The sequence below is a fragment of the Misgurnus anguillicaudatus genome, chromosome 12, assembly GCF_027580225.2.
Source record: "Misgurnus anguillicaudatus chromosome 12, ASM2758022v2, whole genome shotgun sequence".
In the NCBI taxonomy this organism is placed as follows: Eukaryota; Metazoa; Chordata; class Actinopteri; order Cypriniformes; family Cobitidae; genus Misgurnus; species Misgurnus anguillicaudatus.
In genome coordinates, this window is record NC_073348.2 from 1586560 (window position 1) to 1607691 (window position 21132).

The 21132-nt window shown below is 41.1% G+C and overlaps 1 protein-coding gene across 1 annotated transcript; it reads right to left on the reverse strand.

The window, feature by feature from the left end:
• Positions 1-1049: 1049 nt before the first annotated feature.
• Positions 1050-16632, reverse strand: LOC129431721 (uncharacterized). The gene is made up of 11 exons (XM_073874678.1): positions 16573-16632; positions 12970-12995; positions 12793-12882; positions 11687-12041; positions 11217-11499; positions 10885-11118; positions 10747-10785; positions 9548-9594; positions 3712-3816; positions 1753-1946; positions 1050-1665 (listed from the first exon to the last, which is right to left on the reverse strand). Exons 1-11 carry the CDS (start codon positions 16630-16632, stop codon positions 1377-1379), a joined length of 1722 nt encoding a protein of 573 aa, XP_073730779.1. The 3' UTR covers positions 1050-1376.
• Between the last annotated feature and the right edge of the window lie 4500 nt (positions 16633-21132).

The following is a 21132-nucleotide window of genomic DNA, read 5'->3' on the forward strand; positions in this document are numbered from 1 at the left end:
AGATTATCTTATCAGATTGTCCCTTCATGTGAGGTGTGTTAAGAGTGTCCGAACCTGCTCGGAAGAACGTCAGAGCCGCGCCGATCGCGAAATCCTGATGTGTGTGGGGAATCCCGAGGACAAACGCAAGCACGCTATTGAGATTATCACGTGAAACGAAACCATATCCAATCAGAAAGCGAGATGAGGGAAGACGGAAGCAGTCATGATGCACCACAAAGGCCGCTTCTCAATCCGTAGGTCTCATTTCCAGGCTGTATATACATCATCAAGACTGTCTTATTTCAGAATATATAAAATTGGCTATTATTCGTTGTTCATTGTATATTGTTTTAATAAACTTATGACTTGTGAATGTAATGCTCAGTTAACTTGAATAAACCAGGTTTCATGACGTATGCAGCCTGCATATGCGACCTCAGCAGGCTACAGCCTTCGGATTGAGAAACGGCCAAAGTGAAGTTGATGTGGACAGCAGAGATGGAGGATCAGCTTGTTGATTTGTGGCAACAGCACGAATGTTTATACAACGTGTCTTGTAAAAATTATTCCAAGCACTATCATTGAAATGTCTTCCTGCATATCGTCCGCCATGCTTGTTTTGAAGTCTTGCGAGATTTTGTGGGATTTCCTGTGTTCACAGTCGAGACTCTGATTAAAAATCTGTTTGTGTGTGGTGTGCTGTCTTTAACACATAATGGCACACCACACACTTTAAGAGCAAAACGGATAAATCTAGGATTTTTTATCCTCAAGTTTGTGGTCCATCACATTTTTAAAATCTTATAAGATGTAAAAAATCTTCTGGTGTGTACCCAGCATAACACATTAATGTGGCAAAAACTAAAGAGATGAGCATTGATTTCAGAAGGAACTCTCCTGTCTTTCCCCCAGTTGTAATGGACAATCAACCAATTGAGCTCGTACAGCAGTATAAATCCCTCGGGACGTTGATCGACAATAAACTGTGCTTTGAGTCACAAGTTGAGGGTGTGTGTAAAAAAGCACATCAGCGTATATATTTTCTGCGTACGCTTCGTAGGTTTAATGTTGATACTGTTTTTATGAAAATGTTTTATTCTTGTTTTATTGAATCAGTTCTTACTTTCTCTTTTATTTTTTGGCACGGGTCACTTTCTACTAAACAGAAAACCCGCATGCAAGGTATTGTGAAGGTTTGCAGCAAAATTGCGGGTACACCATTAGATGACCTAAATTATCTGCATAAGGCCAGATCCTACCCTCTGGGCGCAGATATAGTCTGATGAGATGCAAAACAAATAGACTGAGGAAGTCATTCATCCCGTCTGTTATCCCTATTGTTAACAGCATCCTTTAAATTATGTAGTACTGTGGTGATGTTAATTGTTATTTGTCTATTTATTGAAGTTGATTTGTATATTTGTATATGTGTTACTGCGTGCTGTACTCCAAATTGCCCCTCGGGGATAATAAAGTGGCCTTGACCTTGACCACCCTATGTAGAAATGAGCAAGTGACAGATTGCTTCCATCAGATTTGCAGAATTCTGGACGGTCCTTGTGGTAATTATAGTCCATCGCTGCAAGGAGCATCCTGGCCTCAAAGACAGGAGGGCTAAATGCTGTGCGCTTGCTAGCGTACATTAAAATATGGTTTTGAAAGGACTCCAGATCAGCAGTGGACCTGTGGGAGGTGGATGAGAAGTAACATTTTGTAGGATTTGGAAAATCACTTTTTAGTTACAGCATATATACATTCTCATTAAATTACCTAAAGTTTAGGTATTTGTGGACCTCATTTAACCACCGCTTGTTTCTAACGATGCTCTTCAGGGCCTCGTGTGCTCTGGAGCCTCGCTCAAGCCACTGTTGCGTTCCACCAGATTCTAAGTCTGCATGCTGGCAGCCTCCCAGCACCCAACTGTGTTCATTTGTCACATGATGTAGGAGCCCAAGCCATAGCTCCTAGACATAATATAAAAATATAATGTACAGACAAAAACAAGCATGCACATTGTACATAATTCATTACTAATGATGATGCTGTTTGTAAGTACTGTAATTTAAAGGGATAGTTCACCCAAAAATGAAAATTCTGTCATCATGTACTCATCATTTAAATGTATGAATTTCTTTGTTCTCATGAACACAAAAGAAGGTATTTTAAGGAATGATGGTAAACGCACAGCATATGGTGTCCATCGACTTCCATAGTAGGAATGAAAAACTTGATGTAAATTTTTTAAGTACACCAACTGTGTGCTAACCATAATTTATAAAACTATCTTCCCCATTTATCACAATACTTAGATTTATTTTTCTGCTATGGAAGTCAATGGAGACTATATGCTGTGCGTTTACCATCATTCCTTAAAATATCTTCTTTTGTTTTCATCAGAAAAAAGAATGGCATACAGGTTTAGAACTACAGGAGGATGATTAAATGATGATAGAATTTTCAGTTTAGGGCAGTGCTTCTCAATTACTTTCTGTCACGCCCCCCCCAGGAAGAAGTAAACATTTCGCGCCCCCCAACTCTCCGCTGCGACTGTAAATAGTATAATTTGTCTATAAAATGACACATCTGCAAAACATATTAACATTAAAGAAAACACAAAAATAGAAATATCGATCAACTTACAACAAAGAATAACTTTATATATAATCAATAAATAATAATAAAAACTCAAGCGGCTTATCAGCGTGATTGGGGTGTAATGTCTTTAAGTGACAGTGCAAAAAAATCACTTCCTGAAAGTATTTTCCCCGGGGTCTCGGGCGCCCCCCCTGGTGTCGCTTCGAGCCCCCCCGGGGGTCCCGCCCCACTATTTGAGAAGCACTGGTTTAGGGTGAACTATCCCTTTAAAAGGAACACGACCAGATTTTGGGAATTTAGCTTATTCACCGTATTCCTCAGAGTTAGATAAGTCCATACATACCTTTATCATCTCCGTGCGTGCTGTAACTCTGTCTGATGCACCCACCGCTAGCTTAGCTTAGCACAAAGACTGGAAGTGAATGGCTCCAGCTATCATAACTGCTCCCAATAAGTGACAAAATAACGCAACATTTTCCTATTTATGTGTTGTGATTTGTAAAGTCACACCATGTACAAATAACAAGGTGATATGAGACACAGACATCTTTTAACAGTATACATACTGGGAACTATATTCTCTGAAGACGAAGCACTCCTACTTGGGCGGAGTGATTTGCACAACTCTGACCGAACTCTCTGCTCCTCACCAGGGGATTCTCGGGTGCTGTGAGCAAATCACTCCGCCCAAGTAGCAGTGCTTTGCTTTCTGAGAATATAGTTCCCAGTATGTATTCTGTTAAAAGATCTCTGTGTCTTATATGACCTTGTTATTTGTACACGATGTGACTATAGAAATCACAACATATAAATAGAATTTTTTTTTGCATTTTTGTCAGACAGAGTTATAGCACGCACGGAGATGAGAAAGGTATGTATGGACTTATCTAACTCTGGGGGATACAGTGAATAACCTAAATTTCGAAAATCTGGGCATGTTCCTTAAAGTGGGTCACATGATTGACCACAATGACACCTCTGAGAAGCTAACTACTGAATAAGCCAATTTCCAACATCAAGGAACCATCCTTACTTATTCTCTTTGCCAACAAGGTATGTCTAATAAGAATGCATGTTACTGTCAGACAATATTCTTTTTAAATGACAACTAATTTTCAAACCATAACATCTTACAAGGAACTCCTGGTAAGTATCAGCTGTTTTGCAGCACCACCAAAAGTGGTTGACAACATCTTTCAGCCAACTGCTCAAACTGGACTGCCCCTTGACCTGTGAAGCCTGTGTCATGGCACCTGGGTGATCGGCAGTGTATGTGTGTCTGTTTGTTTACCTTTGGTGTTGGTTCCTCACGTGTGCACTCGCTCCTCCCATTCGTTTCTCTGATTGTTTCCCAGACGTGTCCTATTCCTTTTGGTCTTTTTATAGTCTTGCGTTTTGTCCTTTGTCACGCGCTCATTGTTCCCGGTTGGTTACTGTCTCGCTCCCTGTCCAGGTAGATCAGTCCGCTGTTATTTATCTCACCATCTCTGCTCTCGCCCCAGGTTCAATCGCCGACATCCGGACTCTTGTCTCTGTCCAGGATTCTCGATCCTGTGTGTTTGGTCAGTGGATTACTGTCAGTGTGTCTAGTTTCCTGAGTTTTCGCGCAGTTGGTTGCTTCGTCTTCAAGCGTATACCAGCTGTCTTCGGCTTCCTATAGTGTGACGTCATCGGAAGTGGGTGGACCTCCTCGTCTATTGGACTTATTCGGCGGTGCAGTGTGAGAGACTCTTTCCCCTGTGGATTGTGGACTAGTGTGGATTTATATTTTCTGTCTATCTGAAATTTGTCGGGTGCTTCGTCTTCAAGCGTATCCCTACAGACTCAGTGTTATTTTCATTAATAAACTTTTTGATCCCGCATTTGAGACTCTGATTCCTGAACTTTCTTGACAATTCCTGACAAATGAGCGCGTCAGATATGGAGTCTGCGGGCGCGGAGGCTTTGGACCCTGTACAGACCGCACTTAACCAGCAGGGGGCAGTCATCGATCGGCATTCCTCTCTCCTGAATGCAGCCTCCAGAGATTTCCGCCTTCTCTCCGATCGGCTCACGGAGCTAACCAACCGTTTAGATCAGATCAGCCCACCGGTCGGAGAATCTCATCTTCCTGTTCCCGCTGTTACACCATCCAGCACAGATCGCGAGCCACACGCGGCCACACCGCCTACGTATGACGGCGACCCTAACACCTGCCGGGCCTTCCTTCAGCAGTGCTCCCTGGTCTTCGCTCTCCAGCCCCGGAGGTTTGCAGCGTCTGTTTCCAGAGTGGCGTTTGTTCTCACGCTGCTCACGGGGAGGGCGAGAGACTGGGGAATGGCTGTTTGGGAGGTCCAGGCCCCGTGCACGGCTTCGTTCGAGGCCCTCAAGGACGAAATGCTGAGACTTTTCGATCGATCTCTACAAGGTGACATGGCAGCAGCTGAATTAGTGCGATTATTACAACGAGATTCTTCCGTCACTGACTACGCTATCACCTTTAAGACCTTGGCTGTCACTTGTGGATGGAATGATGCTGCTCTCCGAGCTCAGTTCCTTGAGGGTCTCAACCCGCACATCCAGGATGAAGTCGCTGCACGGGACCCACCTACGTCATTGGAGGCTGCGATTGACATGGCATTACGCATAGAGACTCGTCAGCGTCAACGAGACCTTCGCCAGTCATTTCGTCGCTTTACTGTGGCATTTGAGTCTTCGGTTTCACCTGTTACACCTGTTTCACCGTCTGAACTTGAGGAACCCATGCAATTGGGTAGGCTCCGCCTTACCGGCAGCGAACGACAACGTCGCTTGAATAATGGATTGTGCCTCTACTGCGGTAAGGCGGGGCATTTAGTCGCTGCGTGTCCAGTAAAAGGGGGTGCCCGCCGATAAACCCGGGAGTATCGGTGGGCGTTTCATCCTTTGATTCTCCCGTAAACCGCACCTTATTGCCTGTAATTTTGAAATATAACCACTCTGATTTTAATTCACAGGCATTGCTGGATTCTGGTGCGGAGGCAAGTTTCTTGGATGCCAGGTTGGCTGAATCTTGGGGTATTCCTGCTATCCCTTTAACCTCTTCTCTCTCTGCCTGGACGTTAAAGGGTCAGCATATGGCAGTAATCACCCATCGCACTCCCCCTGTAGGTCTGTATGTTTCTGGCAATCATCGTGAGGACATTGAATTCTATCTGTTACAGTCATGTAATTCTCCCATTATTTTGGGGCATGACTGGTTAACTAAACATAATCCTCACGTTGATTGGCAGAACAATATTGTCTTGTCTTGGAAGTCTTCGTGTCATGTTTCGTGTCTTGGTCCTGCTCCTTCTGCTTCTGTTTGTTCTACTTTTCAGATTCCTGCTGCCGATCTCTCGGGGGTCCCGGCGGAGTATTCAGATCTGCACCAGGTGTTCAGCAAGGCTCGGGCCACCTCTTTACCTCCTCACCGGTCGTACGATTGTTCTATCGATCTCCTCCCAGGTACTTTTCCGCCTAAGGGTCGTGTTTTTTCCCTTTCTAAACCTGAAAGAGAGGCTATGGATAAGTACATTAATGAAGCGCTTAATGCCGGTCTCATTCGCCGCTCCTCGTCTCCAGCCGGTGCTGGATTTTTCTTTGTTAAAAAGAAAGACGGTTCTCTTCGTCCGTGCATTGATTATAGAGGGCTTAATGACATTACTGTTAAGAACAAGTACCCCTTGCCTTTAATGTCATCAGCTTTTGAATTACTTCAGGGAGCACGCGTGTTTACCAAATTAGATTTGCGTAACGCTTATCATTTGGTACGTATTAAGGAGGGCGATGAGTGGAAGACAGCTTTCAATACACCATCAGGACACTGGGAATACTGCGTTTTACCATTTGGTCTTTGTAACGCACCGGCTGTTTTCCAAACTATGGTAAATGAAGTGCTGGGAGACATGATTAATAATTTTGTCTTTGTGTATCTTGATGACATTCTCATCTTTTCTCCCTCCATGCAGATACACACTCAGCATGTTCGCCAAGTTTTACAACGGCTTTTAGAGAACCAACTTTTTGTTAAGGCGGAGAAGTGCGAGTTCCACAGGGTGTCAGTTTCGTTTCTGGGTTTCGTTATTGCTGAGGGAGAGATTCGCCCCGATCCCGCTAAAGTTAAAGCGGTCACCGAATGGCCAGTGCCCGACACTCGTAAAGAGCTTCAGCGTTTTCTGGGGTTCGCCAATTTTTACCGGCGTTTCATCAGAAACTTTGGTCAGATCGCTAAACCTCTCACTGCTCTCACCTCCTCTAAAGTGTGTTTCCGCTGGAATAAGGAGGCTCAGGAGTCCTTTGATGAATTAAAGTCCTGTTTCATTTCTGCTCCGGTCCTCTCTATTCCTGACCCGGCAAAACAATTTATAGTGGAGGTAGATGCTTCTGATGTCGGGGTAGGTGCCGTTCTATCACAGCGGTCGTCCATTGACGGGAAAGTACATCCGTGTGCTTTTTTCTCTCACCGGTTAAACCCAGCGGAACGAAATTATGACATAGGTAATAGGGAGCTGCTGGCGGTTAGACTCGCGCTGGGTGAGTGGCGTCACTGGTTGGAGGGAACCTCGGAGCCCTTTCTGGTCTGGACGGATCATAAGAACTTAGAATATATCCGTTCGGCCAGAAGGTTAACATCTAGGCAGGCTCGTTGGGCACTTTTCTTTGACCGTTTTAATTTCACCCTCTCGTACCGGCCTGGCTCCAAAAATACTAAACCTGATGCTCTCTCCCGTCTGTTCGGTCATTCCGAGTCTGAGCGGACCGAAACCATTCTTCCTAAGGGCAGGGTGGTCGGTGCCCTCGTTTGGGGAATCGAGCAGCGGGTGAGAGAGGCCGGACGAGAGGAGGAAAGGCCGGATGGGTGTCCAGCGGGGTGTCTGTGGGTTCCTGAGTATTTACGTTCCGATGTCATCCGGTGGGGCCATGAATCCAGATTTGTCGGCCATCCAGGTATTCGGAGAACGTTGGCTGCCGTCCGCCAACGTTTTTGGTGGCCTTCTATGGCTACAGACATCAGACAGTTTGTATTAGCCTGTTCTACGTGTGCTCGTAGCAAAGCATCTAATCAGCCTCCCGCTGGTCTGCTCAATTCTTTGCCCATCCCTTCCCGCCCCTGGTCACATATAGCCCTTGATTTTGTCACCGGCTTACCGGCATCTGATGGTAACACTGTCGTTTTGACTGTGGTGGATCGTTTCTCCAAAGCGGTTCATTTTATTCCCTTACCTAAACTTCCTTCTGCCAAGGAGATGGCTCAGGTTCTGATCAACCACGTTTTTCGTTTACATGGTCTTCCGACTGATGTGGTTTCAGATAGGGGTCCTCAGTTTATTTCCCGGTTTTGGCAGGAGTTTTGTAGACAGATCGGCGCCACTGCCAGCTTGTCTTCTGGTTATCATCCACAGACCAATGGGCAATGTGAACGGGCTAATCAGGATCTCGGTCAAACGCTTCGCTGTCTGTCGTCACAATATCCGAATTCTTGGTGCCAACAGCTCCCGTGGGTTGAGTACTCCAAAAATTCTCTTCCTGTCGCTTCTACTAGTATGTCACCGTTTGAACTATCTATCGGTTATCAACCTCCCCTTTTCCCATCACAGGAACCCGATGCAGCGGTTCCGTCTGCATTAGCTTTTGTCCGCAGGTGCAAACGCACGTGGAAAAGAGCTAAAGACCTTTTATTACAATCCTCCAGACGGACCAAAGTTGCGGCTGACCGCCACCGACGACCTCCACCTCGTTATATGTGTGGACAAAAGGTATGGCTTTCTACCAAAGATTTGCCTCTCCGTGAGCCTTCTCGAAAGCTGGCTCCGCGTTTCATTGGGCCATACAGTATTGTTAAGGTCATTAGTCCGGTAGCAGTGAAGCTCAAGTTACCACTTACTCTTGGTCGGGTTCACCCTGTTTTTCATGTATCCAAGGTTAAACCTGTGATTTTTGCCAGTAATTTTTCCCCTGTCTCTGCCCCCAACCCTCCCGCCCCCCGTCTAGTGGATGGTGCTCCTGCCTATACGGTTAGGAGATTACTAGATGTTCGTCGCAGGGGCAGAGGTTTTCAGTATTTAGTGGACTGGGAGGGCTACGGTCCGGAGGAGAGGTGTTGGGTTCCGGCTCGGGATGTGCTGGATCCTGGTCTGATCGAGGATTTCCGTCGGCGACGAGGTGAGCCTCCTCCAGGTCCGTCCGGTGCCGGCCCTGGGGGGGGGTACTGTCATGGCACCTGGGTGATCGGCAGTGTATGTGTGTCTGTTTGTTTACCTTTGATGTTGGTTCCTCACGTGTGCACTCGCTCCTCCCATTCGTTTCTCTGATTGTTTCCCAGACGTGTCCTATTCCTTTTGGTCTTTTTATAGTCTTGCGTTTTGTCCTTTGTCACGCGCTCATTGTTCCCGGTTGGTTACTGTCTCGCTCCCTGTCCAGGTAGATCAGTCCGCTGTTATTTATCTCACCATCTCTGCTCTCGCCCCAGGTTCAATCGCCGACATCCGGACTCTTGTCTCTGTCCAGGATTCTCGATCCTGTGTGTTTGGTCAGTGGATTACTGTCAGTGTGTCTAGTTTCCTGAGTTTTCGCGCAGTTGGTTGCTTCGTCTTCAAGCGTATACCAGCTGTCTTCGGCTTCCTATAGTGTGACGTCATCGGAAGTGGGTGGACCTCCTCGTCACTATTGGACTTCTTCGGCGGTGCAGTGTGAGAGACTCTTTCCCCTGTGGATTGTGGACTAGTGTGGATTTATATTTTCTGTCTATCTGAAATTTGTCGGGTGCTTCGTCTTCAAGCGTATCCCTACAGACTCAGTGTTATTTTCATTAATAAACTTTTTGATCCCGCATTTGAGACTCTGATTCCTGAACTTTCTTGACAATTCCTGACAGCCTGGGGTAGACATAACAGTCATCATTATTACATAACTCAAATTAGGTAGATCGTCATGCTGAAAATCAAGCCATTGCAATAGCAGCTGAACTTACAGCATGGATCCTTTTTGCCAAATTCTTGGCCCCATGCCACATATCCAAGCTGTGCTTAGGGGTGTAACGGTACGCAAAAATCACGGTTCGGTGCGAACCCCGGTTTTGAAGCCACGGTTCGGTTCATTTTCGGTACAGTAAGGGAGAAATGCAAACATTAAACTGCAGGTTGTTTATTACTATAAACATTTTTTTACAATTTGTTTACACTTTTTAAACACTTTTTATTAAAATATAACATATAAAATATATATAAAATAAAAAAATAATAAATAAAATACTACTGCAAAGTTCTTTTTTACATTATTTTATAACAGAAGGTAACTCTTTTCTTAACCTTCTCTTAAACTTTTTCTACTAAAACCTTGAACTAACAAATTCAATTCCTGAATACATTTATAAACTATTAGCCTACATTTTTGCCACCAAAAATTTTGTGTTTTGATTTATTTTGGATTGTTTAACTCACAGAATTGAATTGGTTATGTACCATCTCTGTATAAAAATAATATTACTGCTCTATGTGTAACTGCATAGCAAGCAACATGATGATATACTTATTATACACTCATTTTGAGATTAGTGAGCTGCATACATAGCCATCTTTGATCTTTTGCACATTTCTCCTAATCTCTGCTTGTGTCATCAATGTAAGCTGTGACTTTACTTACGAACCCCTCCGCAGCTGAGTGACAGCTAAGTAACCCCGGGTTACAGCTCTTCTCTGTCCCGACCAGCTGATCGCATTGTGACAATGATATGATTGACATGAGGTGCAGATGAAAAATCTGATCACGCATTCCTTATTCTCGCTGTCACAGAAAGCGCGTCTCATGATTGCGTAGCAACGAAAGACGCGCATCCTCTCACGCACTTTTGAAAGAACAAAGCAGCGCGTTGACACGCGTTTAACATGCGCTTTTAGATACGACACGTAAACGTTTACATCAACAATCAAACGGATATACAACTAAGTAAATAAAAATCTTTCTGCGGGCCGAATTATGTTATATGTTTGACAGAAGACTTGCGCTGAACGCGGAGACTTCCGCCACTTAATATGTTCGTGCGGAAACGCACGTATTATGTTCCGCACAGGCGCACACAAAATGCATTCGGCCTTTCGGTGCACGTGTGCACCGTGCCGAAAGCCCTGAACCGAAACGGTCCGGTTCGAATACACGTACCGTTACACCCCTAGCTGTGCTGCAGCCCAAGGTGTTTGTATTTTCCTTTGTCTTATTTGGAAAAATAACATGAACAATTAGTAAACTAATGGCCCCCCAAAAAAGTTTTTATAATTATACAAGTAACACACAATTTCAGTGCCAACTTACTCATTAGGGCAGAGATCTGGACATGGGCATCAGTGCAGACCTCCACTAGTCTCACTTCATTCAAAAGACTGTCGACCGTCCGCACAAATGCCTCTCTCTCCATGATCACAGAATTTCGCCCAGTCTCCCTTTTGTCCACAGTGATGACAGAGATTATTTCCCTGGAATCGTTCTCCATGGCAGTGTATGTACAGTACTGGGCGCAATGTCCAGGGCTGTCCATTCTTCCATCCGCTATTCAATTTGTAAAGAAGAATCAATGATTTTCACAGAACATCAAATTGACATATCAACATACTACTGGAGCTAAATGAATAAAACGTGTACATTACCTACTATTACCACTTCTTTGTCTTTTAGGCGATGTATTGCCTCAGTCCTCCTCTCCTCCCAAAACTCCTTCACAGTGTCTACACTGTACGTGTCCTGAATTGTGAAAAAGGAACTACGGTCCACCATCCCCATGTTCATAAACTTAAACAGAAGTGAGACTTTGGCGTAGTTGCTTCCTGAGAGTAGGATGTTGTTTGCCAACATGAAGTCCCCTGCCAGCATCCCATACTTCACAGTGGGCTGTGAGGTCCATCTCCACACAGAGTGGCCAATCGGGCAGGTCTGACAATAAATGGGACACAACTTTGTCTATTTAGCATTATCAAATACAAGCATTGATTGATTCCACTATGTCAAACTACAACTCTGTAAGGTTAATTGAGTTTCAGAAAACCACTGTCAATGTATTACCATTGCCTCCAATACTAATCTACACTTATTTGCAATGTAGTATGATAATAATGCCTACCCATTCCATGATGCTTGCAGTGCCCCTGCATGTAATAGAAACTTCAAATGGAGGACGACACTGACACTCCACTTGGGTGACGTCACATGTGTATGGGCACTTTTGGACCGGAAGCACAAGGAATGTTGCAAGCTGCTTTAAACAGACCTCATAAGTGATGGATGCTGGTTTCCCGATAAGGTCATCTTCAGTCATGACATCCAGTGTATCAGGAAAGTCAGGTTGTTCAGGTTGTTCAAGTGGTGGTAAGGTGACTGATGGAGGATCTACATCCGGGATGTCATGTATTGTCTCACTGGCATCTATCACAGGCAGATTGTCAAGGCATGGTGGTGCCTGCAATGCTCCACCCAACCTAAAGACATGAAAGATATATTTCTCAATTACAGATAGAAAGCCAATCAGATGAATAAAATAAAAATGACAAATACAGAGAGGGGGCTATCTTGAAGGTACTATCTTGAAGGTACTATCTTGAAGGTTCAGAGAGGTGGTTAAAGGGATAGTTCACCCAAAATTGAAAATTCTGTCATCATTTCCTCACCCTCATGTTGTTACAAACCTGTTATAAATATCTTTGTTCTGATGAACACGACTGAAGATATTTTGATAAATGTTTGTAACCAGTCCGTTCGTGGTCCCTATTTGCTTACATAGTATTCTTTTTCCTCACTATGGAAGTCAATAGGGTCCACAAACGGTTTGGTTACAAACATTCCTCTAAATATCTTCCTTTGTGTTCATCAGAACAAAGATATTTATACAGGTTTGTAACAACATGAGGATGAGGAAATGATGACAGAATTTTCATTTTTGCGTTAACTATCCCTTTAAGGGAAAACTCAGAGTATGTTAACCCTGAAATGGGGGAAACTCATCAGCTGTGTAAGTCAAGCCTGTTTCAGAAAAAGAGGTAACTTATACTACGAGTCTTTTTCCAGGGTAACTTACTCTTTGAACCTAACCTGGTCGTGAGCAGGTTACATTCTGTAAACTCAAGAGTCTTTCTCACATCTATAATCTTTATTTGTTTACATATTTCATTGAATGAGTGTCCGACCGACTATGTATTGTCAATAATCTGTGAGGATCTATTGGTAACATACCGAATACAAATACGAGGGTCCTCATATTCACTGTCATCTGCTTCAATATTCTCATCATTAAGAACACCTTCACTGTCACTCCAATCAATTCTGGCAAATTTGATAGAAAATTATATTGGTTAATACACAGCAGAAAATCTTGTTACACAATATACAGTCAAATCCAGTGTAACTCACAGACTGTTCTTTAGGTCATTTATCTCCTGCCAGAGGTGTCAAGTAACGAAGTACAAATACTTCGTTACCTTACTTAAGTAGATATTTTGGGTATCTATACTTTACTGGAGTAATTATTTTTCAGACGACTTTTTACTTCTACTCCTTACATTTTCACGCAATTATCTGTACTTTCTACTCCTTACATTTTAAAAATCGCCTCGTTACTTCTATTAATTTCGGCTTGTTTTCTTTTTTTACATCTTGATAAATTGCATCATACAGAGGAATTCGATTGTGGTTGGATGAGAAGTATAAACATACACCATTCCGACTCCCTATTGGTTTGTACGCAATTCCCGCCCCCCCCCAAGCTGACTGCAGATCATGAAAAGTTTGTTCGATTGCGCTGCAAAGATAAACATAAAAGAACCGCGAGAGCGATTAGAAAGCATGCGGAGCAGTTTGCTCTCGCGATGCTTTGATATCATCCGCCATCCGTTTGTACAGTAACAGAACGCGGCATTCTGTCTTTAAATGGAAAAGTAGGAAATAAAACTCGCGCATCACTTTCAGGTCAGTTCACATTCACAAGCCTGTGTAAATGTATAACTGGCTGCTGACACCAACTCATCTGTGTGATTTAAATAGTGTAACAATACCAATTTATATCATGTAACTTCAGTTGTTCAACTTAAATGACATGATTGTGCTGCGTTGCGTTTTGAAGCATGGCAAAGATATCTATGCTAAAGACGTTGTTTTGTATATGCTAATAACTACCCTCAATTTTATTTGCATTAACAAAACCTACTTAGCTGAATGCTTGAGTGATAAATCAATGAAACACATAACCATACATACCAACTTTTGCTTTTGTTAATAGACATCAGCTGTTTCCTTCAACCTGACTTTTAATTTACTTACAATAAAGACATTTAGTAAATCTCCAAAATTGCTTGGATTTATACTGACTAAAGTAAAGTTTACTAAAGTCCATTAGCTACACAAGTACTGATGCAGAAATATAGGCTATAATATATAATTGCATATTTGTAGTTTGTGTTGCTGTCAAAATACAATTATAAATGATAACAATAGCATATTTGTATTCTCACACATACTATAGTTGTGCGTGATTTTTTTGTTTTTTAACTAAAGAGGGCACCACTGTAAAAGTTTGGCCAGCAGCTGCCCTGTTCTGAAGTTTGACTTTTTGCACCATTACAATATTTATTGGCAACTAGTCATTATATCTTCCTCTCTATAGAACACATGTTAATGCTCAGTAGTACACATATATGGTTCTTTAATGCAGTGGTTATCAAACATTTTTTTTTTGCGGCCTCCCTTGTGTACAGTGGATTCCTTCGCGCCCCCCCCCCAAGAAAATGTATGACATAAACATTCTAAAACTTAAAAATTGAATTAAACAAAACATATTCAATTATAATGTATTGCTTTTGTTTAGTACCCTTATTTTTCTGAGGTTTAATTACACAGAATTTATAATAAAGGCTGAATCCGAAACCGCATACTGCCATACTATATAGTAGGCAAAAAGCAGTAGGCGAGCGAATAGTATGTCCGAAACCTCAGTATACGTAAAAGGGTAGGCGAGAATGAGCGGGATTTTGGACTATTTCTTGCGAGATTCAGAGGAACGTGTACTTAAGTATTGTCCGAAACCGCCTACTTACTGAAAATGTAGTAGGGGAAACAGCACGTGAACAGAGTAGTACGTCGGAATCCTCAGTATCCATAAAATCATTAGGCGAGAAATCCCCGGATGCCCTACTGAGTCCGCCCAGATTCTGAAGCGTGCATCGGATGGACACTTCTATCCCAGCTTTCCCATGATGCCACGGGAAAGCAAAGCAATCGACCGGATACCAGCCAATCGGGTGATTTCGATACGTTAGGACTGTTCCTCAGAACCCTGACTTCACGCACAGACCGGTCAGGGTATACCACAAAGTGCTCAGCTGATTCATGAAAATAAAGTTGTTAAATTGTCACAGCTGTGTTGAGATGACAGTAAATATGTGATGGTTTGTTAGAAAAATACATTTGAATAAAGTTTTGCTTCATATGGTATTCACTTCTATACGTTTTCATTTATTGTGGTGGTTTTATTTATTTATTTTTTATTCATGTTTCCTGTTGTTTTAAGTAAATACAAGAGATTGCTTCACTAAAATGTATATAATCACATTGCCTGCATTGTCTAGTTTGTATTCAAGCACAGCTGTCATCTGACAATCGATATTAAATTACAATCTGCTTGTTTTACTTATTTTGTCCACTACAAAATAATGTGTAATATATCTGTAACACTGTTACAGATAAAGTTACTGATGCAATCAGGTGTTAGTGCACCTGTCCCTCATACACACGCATACGTTTTCATGTCTATTATTAGGTTTGTTCGAGTTTATGCACCGCTGTAAGAACCAACAGCTGGATGACATCAAAGTACCGTGAGAGCGATTCCAGAAATCATACGGAGAAGTCTGATTTTGAGTTGCTCTCGCGGTATTGTGATGTCAATCTCTTGTCGGTTCTTGTGGTTCCGCATGAACTCGAACAAGTCTACTACGTCATATGTCACATGATAACGTCAACATGGCGAATGCTGTCCATACTTAACGCGAACGTACATACTGCCTTAGCGCACGTTAAGTAGGTACCCAGTGAAATTCAGTACCTACACAGTAAGTATGCGATTTCGGATTCAGCCAAAGTAATGTATTTCATAATATATTATAAAACTGGGGCCCCTGGCACCATCTGGCGGCCCCCAGTTTGAGAACCACTGCTTTAGGGGTGGTTTCCCGGACAGGGATTAGACTAGTCCTAGACTTAAAATTTTTTAAGAGCTGTCCAAACTGAAAAGAACTTGCACTGACATATCTTAAAATAAAGCAGTGTTCTTTGTTTTGCCTCAAAATGCACACAGGCAATGTTTTTTAGTAAGGCATGTTTGTTAAAACTAGTTATATTTCCTAATTAAACTAAGGCCTAGTCCTGGATTAAGCTAATCCTTGTCCGGGAAACCACCCCTATATGTATTTGTTTGCATTGTATTGAAATGCATTCATTTTTAATGGGTATACCATATGTGGTTGAAACAGATAGGCAACATGGAGTGCCGATGTCCTGCAGTGTTTAGCTCCAGGTCTAATCAAGCAGACCTGAACAAACTAATAAAGGTCTAAAAAGTCACCTGAAACTACAGGTAGCCAAGGTTTTATAAGGGTTGGAGCTAAAATCTGCAGGACATCGACACACCAGGACTGACGTTGCCTACCCCAGGCCTTAGTGCATCCCAAATTTTTTAACATTAACATTTTTAATACAACACTATAGTTATTATGGCCTTTAGAAACATTTTTTTGAGGAGATAGGGTAGTGCACAAAAGGCCCCTGTGGTGCAGCCTAGGCTTTTTTCCGTAATGACATTTTTTCCTTAAATTACTTTTACTTTTATACTTTAAGTAGTTTTGAAACGAGTACTTTTTCACTTTTACTTGAGTAAAAAGCTTGAGTTGATACTTCAACTTCTACAAAAGTCTTTTTAAACCCTAGTATCTATACTTCTACTTGAGTAATGAATATGAATACTTTTGACACCACTGTTTCCTGCTCATTCATGAGCTGGGATTCAGCATCCTGCATGCTCATGTTCTGTGTAGACTAAAAGAAAACAATTCAGCAGTCACAATCAAAAAAATTTTAAACTACATGTTCAACATCATTTATTATCATTAGGCATATTAGGAAGCTTGAGAGGCTTTATCTACCTTTCCTCAAGAACCTCAGAGGCATCCATGGTACGCTCATCTTCCAGTCTTTCCTCAATAGGTGGCAGGTCCTCTCTGTAAATGGTGTAGTTGTTTTAGACCAAAAATGTTTCGAAATATGCAATGGTATTCGAAATTAAAACAATGTGGTACTGACCGATTTGAAAGTGTTTTAGATGATGCACATTCAATACTGGAAAGTGACGGTGCAGTCAGGTGGGGCTTCTTCCACGGTCTCTTACTTGGGGTTGAGGTGCAGGGGCCATAATAGCTGAAGAGACAAGCATTTGTCACAATAAGGCTAACAAATAAATAACCAATAGTACATCTGCCACAGTGAGTATAACGTGGGGTAAATAACAAAATGTCGACGTTCAATAACACCAATGGCTATCACAGGGTTGTTTGCAGTCCTATTAGAAAAGATTGAGAGTAACTAAATAACATTAGCAATGGTCATAAAGGGGTGCGTTTCCCAAAAATCATCGTTGCTAACTAAGTGAGGAACTTTGTTGGTTGCAATGCAATGCAATTTCCCATTCACAACCAACTAACTACCTAACAGGTTAGCAACGATGCTTTTGGGAAACGCACCCCAGGATGCGGTATGTGTAGTACACAGTATACGCAAATAACGAACGAAGAATAATTATTACCGAGGTAACGTTTCAATTACGTTTCACATTTCTCAATTACGTTTCACTTGCTGCAATTACGTTACACATTTCTCAATTACGTTTCACATTGCGTCTCAGCATAATGACAGAGAGAGACACGGGCTCTAATAATGCATTGCCTCCTCCATATGCGCAAACGTAACGTTACGATGCACAAACATGCATAACTTTGTTTGACTGTCCTGGACATTTGAAAAGTCCATTAACAGTAAGTACAAGTAGCCAAACATAGATTAATCTTACCTGTCCAGGAGAAAATTAGCAACGACGGCGTCTGTCTTCAAATTGTTCTCCGTTTTCAGCAGTCTCCATCTTTCAAATGCATCTCCAATACAAATCCTTGTTCTATTTCGGACTTTGTCACGACGTATTTCGCTTCCATACCGAGGTCTTTTAGGTTTCGTAACGGTAACGTTAGACATTTTCTATCTGACACGTTCGTAACTTAGCTGCACCTGTGGACGCTAAAGCAGAGCTGGCAACCTGTATGCCGAAACACTTCTGACTTCGTGATTGGTTGATAGATGGAGGGTGGCGCATCAGGCCAAAACACAAAATGACAACATAAACATCAGTTGAGGGCTGCAACTCCACTTTTTAAATGGCAATATCCTGGCCGGACCACTGCTGTCATTGATATAAGTATTTGAAATGAACATGATTTCTTAATGTCTAGTGACATATCAGAGCCATTTTATGATTAATTGATATTAATTTCTTACATACTGTTCCTTTAAGTATAGAGGTCTTAGGATTAGAATACAGACATCTTTTAAAGGTGACATAGAATGGTTGAACGGAGTATTTATCCATGTTCTGTGATGTGACATGTAGACAAAAAATTTTTGTTTGGGTCTGTAATGCCTTAAAAGCTTCCTAAAAACCTCTCTCAGATAGCTCTATAAGGGTGGGGGATTTTTTTTGGTTTTGCACCTATTTGGCTCCCCCTACTAGCTTAACTTGCAATCTCATCACTGATTGGCTGACTTTGCTGCCACTCAAAAAATGTAGCCAATTATTTTAAAGTGGAAGGGCAGTTAGATGCCTGTGATGTCATAAGCATCAGTTTTTCAGATTGGGCTGTTTTCTGGCTGACATTTCTAAAAGAGGAATTTCTATGAGACTGAGATGTTTAGCACTTTTTGTATGTTTGTGAATGTGGATAGACTACCATTATTCAACAAAGACAAGTGTAACCCACAGTTCAAATAGAACCATAAATAATATTAGTGAAATAAATAATATATAATAATATATAATATAATTAATAAATAGCAATAAATAGATAAATACGTTATTTAGAAACCACACGATATATTAAAATATTGATTTTGTAAAAGTTTCAATTCTTTTAATGATGTTGAACCATCCCTTTAGTTTAATATCACTCTGCCCCTTTAAGACACTTTCACAGTTATGCAGGAGCTGTTTTGTTTTTTAACATTAATGGCAGACGCTAACGGAAATCGATAAGATACACACGGAATCCAGACACCTTAAACTAAACTCCAAAATTAGGCTTATTTAACACTTCTAATATTTTGTTCATCAAGAGTCAACCCTATAACATCTTAGCGGTGGTTATGAGGAGTGTTTTGAAGACGGCTTTGGTGAGTTTGACTGTGTTTTAATGTGTATTGAGTTCAATATATTACAGTGTAACAAGTTATATGTGTATCAGCTTATGAATGTTTTATGTTAAAAAGGGAAATGTATGTAATATTAAGATTATTCCCTTATACTTTGACATTGTATATTGATTTATTTGTATTTTGGGAAACGGCAAAGCAAGTTGTTTGATGTTACCATGGTGACAGTCAGTAACGAGAGGAATCGCAATCCTCCGTTATCAGCGTTAAATATGAGAATAAGCAGTTGTTACTGTTGAGATAATTTATTTCATTTATTTATTTGACATTTTCTTTATGGCCTGCTGTGCAGGCCAGGTTTTTTTCCCCTATACGGAAAAGTTTGTGGACAGCTCGACGCCGGATCGGACCTTTGGATAATCAGCGTATTGCGAGACAGCATACGAATGAACAGATATTTCAACTGGATACTAGATGGCGAACCAACCCAAGGATCTCTAACCTGCAAGAACTGAAACACCGCACTCTGATCGCTTACACCAGTGCTTCTCAATTATTTTCTGTCACGCCCCCCCTAGGAAGAAGTAAACATTTCGCGCCCCCCCAACTCTCCGCCGCGACTGTAAATAGTATAATTTGTCTATAAAATGACACATCTGCAAAGCATTGTATCCTTGTTAACATTAAAGAAAACACAAAAAAAGAAATATCAATCAACTTACAACCAAGAATAACTTTATTAACATTGTTTTTTAGTCTGTAACAGAAAAGACTTCAAATGCATCAATTTGCCTGAAATAAAAAAATCAATCCTTATTTACGGTAAATTTTTTGACCATTTGATACTGAAAAATTAAAGTAAATATAATCAATAAATAATAATAAAAAAAATCAAGCGGCTTATCAGCATGTTTGGGGTGTAGTGTCTTTAAGTGACGGTGCAAAAAATCACTTCCTGAAAAAGTATTTTCCCCGGGGTCTCACGCGCCCCCCCTGTTGTCGCTTCGAGCCCCCCCTGGGGGTCCCGCCCCACTATTTGAGAAGCACTGGCTTACACGGTTTGACCTGAACAAAGTGAACCACTGAGCTATATTCTTTTAATCACATTGGATATTGACTTTTGAACACATCGAATTGGACGGATCCTCTGAACTGAAATTCTGAAATTGCAACACAATAATTAAGATTTATTGAATAGAGAAATTTGTGAATAGGTGAATGTATGAACGTAAATTGGTTGATGTATTGTATTTTTTTCTTTTATGTTTTCTGTTAAATTGAGACTCCAAAGTGTAGCAATTGCACAAACAAAAGAAACATTTAAATCCTTACATTTTACCTGCAAAGAAAGAGTTAGACCCTGTAAAGTGAAACAATCACACTAACATAAGCACACTAAAATACTTACCTGTTCCCTTAAAGAAGAGTTAACTCAAAAGAAAACTAGAAACAAATAGCTTAAAAATAGTTAAAGCAACTGTTCTAAAAGAGCTGATTAAAATTTAATAGACCGGTCTAAGAACAAAACTAACCAGAATAAACCCATACTTAAACCAGTTAAATCCATTTAAACTTATTTAAATAAGAAAAGATTAAATATAAAGGATTTAAAATTATTTATTTTACATATCGTACTGTAAATATTTATTGATTATTTATTGACATACATCTTTTACTATAAATATTTATTGATTATTTATTGATCTACATTGATTATTTATTGACACATCTTTTACTGTAAATATTTATTGATTATTTATTGATCTACATTTTGTGGGGTAAATATTTATCAATACATTTATTGAATAATTTATATTTATATATTTATTTAATTATTCTATTCATCTTACTAACTTACCTATTCCATTCTTATTCCTGTTCAGTAAACTGCTAATTATATAAGTTTTCATGTCTCATGTGTCTTTTCTAATATAACATACACCACTCAACGAACCTAGAACTGGTACAGTAGCATAGTTATTACGATTGCAGTGACATAAGTGCTACACAAGGAAAAAATGGTTTTTCATTCTCTGTCCCCTTTAACATAGACTAAACCAGGGCTAGTCAACTGGCGGCCCGCCAATCATCTTTATTCGGCCTGCCGGTCACCTT

Excerpts from the sequence above, each read along its gene's own strand:
- LOC129431721 (XM_073874678.1), bottom strand. The coding sequence starts at position 16,632 with ATGAGCATGCAGGATGCTGAATCCCAGCTCATGAATGAGCAGGAAACA. Across the intron at positions 12,883-12,969 it reads AATGACCTAAAGAACAGTCT|AATTGATTGGAGTGACAGTG; the intron begins GTGAGTTACACT and ends CAAATTTGCCAG. Across the intron at positions 11,119-11,216 it reads CAAAGAAGTGGTAATAGTAG|CGGATGGAAGAATGGACAGC; the intron begins GTAATGTACACG and ends CAAATTGAATAG.